The sequence below is a fragment of the Coffea arabica genome, chromosome 1c (assembly GCF_036785885.1).
Source record: "Coffea arabica cultivar ET-39 chromosome 1c, Coffea Arabica ET-39 HiFi, whole genome shotgun sequence".
Taxonomy (NCBI): Eukaryota; Viridiplantae; Streptophyta; class Magnoliopsida; order Gentianales; family Rubiaceae; genus Coffea; species Coffea arabica.
The window spans coordinates 38,824,650-38,828,013 of NC_092310.1; the positions used below are offsets into that span (position 1 = coordinate 38,824,650).

General features: G+C 36.3%; 1 protein-coding gene across 1 annotated transcript; it reads right to left on the reverse strand.

Moving 5' to 3' along the window:
• Window positions 1-2,074, reverse strand: LOC113739304 (NAC domain-containing protein 2-like). Its single transcript, XM_027266535.2, has 3 exons — window positions 1,647-2,074; window positions 867-1,150; window positions 1-450 (listed from the first exon to the last, which is right to left on the reverse strand). The coding sequence occupies exons 1-3, from the start codon at window positions 2,044-2,046 to the stop codon at window positions 1-3; spliced, it is 1,134 nt and encodes a 377-aa protein (XP_027122336.2). The 5' UTR covers window positions 2,047-2,074.
• Between the last annotated feature and the right edge of the window lie 1,290 nt (window positions 2,075-3,364).

Genomic DNA, 3,364 nt, shown 5'->3' on the forward strand with positions numbered 1-3,364 from the left:
CTAAGCACTATGTCTGTTCTGCAATGTGGTCTGGACATTCCCTTGTGATCCATCTGCTTGTTGAAAACGTTCAGCCATGAAATCAGTCCTGGAAGGAAAAGTCAGAATCATGGGACGAATTTGTGTTGATGTTGAAGCGCCATCAGCTATAAGCTGGCCAGAACGATTTGCTTGATTCGTGAAGGTAACCGAATTCGCGCTAACACGATGGTTTTCTGGTAATCCAATGCTGTTCATTCCACCAAGATAATTCACGGGGCGTGATGAAGAAGTTCTAATGCAGGGGTGGATTGGAGTATAGCCGTTTTGAAGATAGATTACAGTTCCTTCTTGAGTTGGCTGCTCAAGAATTTGACCCCTCATTTGGGTTTGAGAAATTTGACTCCTCCTGCTTTTGTTGGAGTTTTCAGGTTTCGTTTTATAAATCCTGCACAGGACAAAATCATGCAGCTACAAAGTACGAAACACATATTAGTCAAAAGAAATATAAAGCTAGCTACTCATTCCAACCAAACGAAATTATAGCTATAATTTCAACAGATTCTAATTACTACTCTTCTTATTTTTATTTCTTTTTCACCGGGCCGGGTGTGTTGGAGGCGGGGGGGGGGGGGGTGGAAACTTTAACATGTTCAAGTACTTGGGATTTTCTTTTTAATATTTCCATATGTATGAGTATTCATAAGAGAAGTAGTCCCATCGACTGCAAAAATCATCACTAGTAATTTTTTCAGGGTAAGACGTGGAAAGTTTCGATTACATTATTCTCCCCCCCCCCCCCCTTCCCCCGGGGCGGCGATTCTAATTTTTCAGGGTGACTTTTTTTTTTACTTTATTGGGAGTCAAAGAGAATGTAAATTATTTACCGCTGTGCCAGTACTCGAGGCACTTTCTTGCCTAGGAGACTCATTGACTCTGTATTCTTGCATGGTCCAGTTGGTTTTCCTTCCCACTGGGACTTTTCCTTCATAAAAAACCCAAGCCTTCTTGAATCCAACAACGGTATCTTTCAATTGGATAGCACTGTCTTCCCCGGTAACTTTCCAAAAGCCAGAACCGGCTTCCCGATATTGTCGGCTACTGTATTCGTTGTTCTTCTCCCTCTGAGCGAAGAAGTACCATTGCCCCAGCCCTGCCGGGGTATACCTTTCTAGGGATGCAGATGAAAGCAAGACAAATCAATGAATATCTCTAGAAATAGAAAGAAAAAAGAAAAAATCCTTCCCAAATCAAGCAATATTAGCAGTAAAAGAACCTAGCAATATTTATCTGTCCTGGATTCGTGTATGATGTAGAAAATTGTACAAGAGATCCACTTCAACAGGTAACCCACGAAGATGAGAACAATAACAAAATAGACCAACAAATCAGCCATGCAAAACACTTTATGTTTAATTGAATAGTCTGAAACGCTAGAAAACTTGTACAAGATGCTATAGAAAGAGTGAAACACGCAATTCTGAAATGAAATCTAATAATCCAATAACATCCTATAAAATCCTAACGAAGGCTGTGTCAAACTGGCCCGGAAATTGTTCAATAAAACAAATTAACTCAGCGTATCCCAAAAAAGAAAAAATAAGTAACACACATATCAAAATAAGCATAAATGCAAAAGCAAACAAGGAATATAGAAAAATACAAACCTGTAAGAATATCCGGGCTGTGAAGGTAAACATTGACATCTCTGATCTGGTTACGAGGCAGGGGTTCTTCCAAGATTTTCTTTTTCAAGTAATCAACAATAAGTTCGCTATCCCATGGACAAAATCGGTAACCAGGTGGAAAAGAATCGAAGTAGGATTCCTCAAATCCTTCTTGATCAGTAAATTGGCTATTGCCATCCATATCTCCAGGATTGATATCTAAGGCAGCAAGGAACGGTCGTACTTGTTCTTGGCACTTATTCACATAACTCTGGTCAACACCTTGTTGCTGCTGCTGCTGCTCATCAACATCCATCTTTGAAGTTTTACACAACCCTAGACCAAAAAAGGATGTATATATAGGGCAAATGCCACGGTTATCAAGCGCCAGCTTAGTCATAATTTGGGAAGTCGGCTTGAGCCAAAGAATACTTGACGAAAAAAGCTTGAGCTATAGAATGGTAGCTTTGTCATGATTTTGTCAAGTTTGGTAATTTATAGAAAATACCATTCTAGTTGAATAACTAGATATTCTGTTGTTATATTTTATTAGTTTTTGACGTGTCATCTTGATTCATAAATGGGGAGTTTGACACAAGTTTGTTAAGTTTGAAATTCTAGAAAAGTACCTTTCTAGTAGATCAAATCTTAATAGTTTTTCTTTTTTTTTTTTTTGGTTCTTGAATGTCCTAACATTACGGTTATCACAGTTTTATTTGTTTCTTGATTCAACTAGTCACTACATGCTTATAGACTACCGCAACTTGTACAATAGAACCTTAAGATTTTGCCAATGATTATGTGAAAACAAATAACATAAACATTAGTTCAAACAACTTATGACTGCAATAACAAACCTCAGGTTTGAATTAAGTGCTGAAAAACAAGAAATTGAGACCTTAAGTTGTCATGTGTTGATCAAGTTTTACGAGTTATAAGCTAATCTAATATTTGTGCTTATAATCTAATCGCAGTTATGGGTGTCTTGCCATCGCTTCTTTGGAAAACATAACAGAGCATTGTCTTTAATATCACCTTAGATATTTACCATTTAAATTAAATTTTAATTTTTTTAAATTGGTAAAATTTACTACCTCTATTCGAATGGAACTTGCTAATCTTTAAGCGAGATACAGTACTTGTAATGTAAATTATGGGGATCTCGTTCCTGCAAACAATATCTTATCATTGAAGTAAGGGATAATTTCAGAAACCTCCCCTAAGGTTTTGAATAATTGCACATATCTTCCCTCAAGTTTATTAAATTATGCCTACCTCCCTTGCTTTTACTGTTTATGTAACAGTATAGGTCCAAAAGGCTATTTTTTCCTCAAAAATCCTAAACTACCCTTTTTGTACAAAAATAAAATAAAAATTATTTTTCCAATTGTTTTCTTCTATATTTCAACCAAGCATACTATACTAACAAACAAGCCTAGCAAATAGTCCAATTCTAAATTCTTAACCCAAGCAATTCCATTATCATAGGCATGGATGGGATTAATCAACTTTAAGAGAAGGAAATGCATCATTGTGATTATAGAGATTTTCAAGAAATTCATTTTGCCAAAAATTAAAATTTTATTTACAACTAATCACACCCCAAACTTCAAATCCAAAGCCCACATCTTCTCAAAACAAAATAACCAAACCTACCATCAAATCTCCAAACATGTTAACGTCTTAAATACAGAGAAGAAACTCCATCTCCATAACGA

Coding starts and splice junctions, on each gene's coding strand:
- LOC113739304 (XM_027266535.2), bottom strand. CDS start 2,046: ATGACTAAGCTGGCGCTTGATAACCGTGGCATTTGCCCTATATATACA. Junction 1,151..1,646: donor CAGCCCGGATATTCTTACAG/GTTTGTATTTTT, acceptor CTGCATCCCTAG/AAAGGTATACCCCGGCAGGG. Junction 451..866: donor CCTCGAGTACTGGCACAGCG/GTAAATAATTTA, acceptor CGTACTTTGTAG/CTGCATGATTTTGTCCTGTG.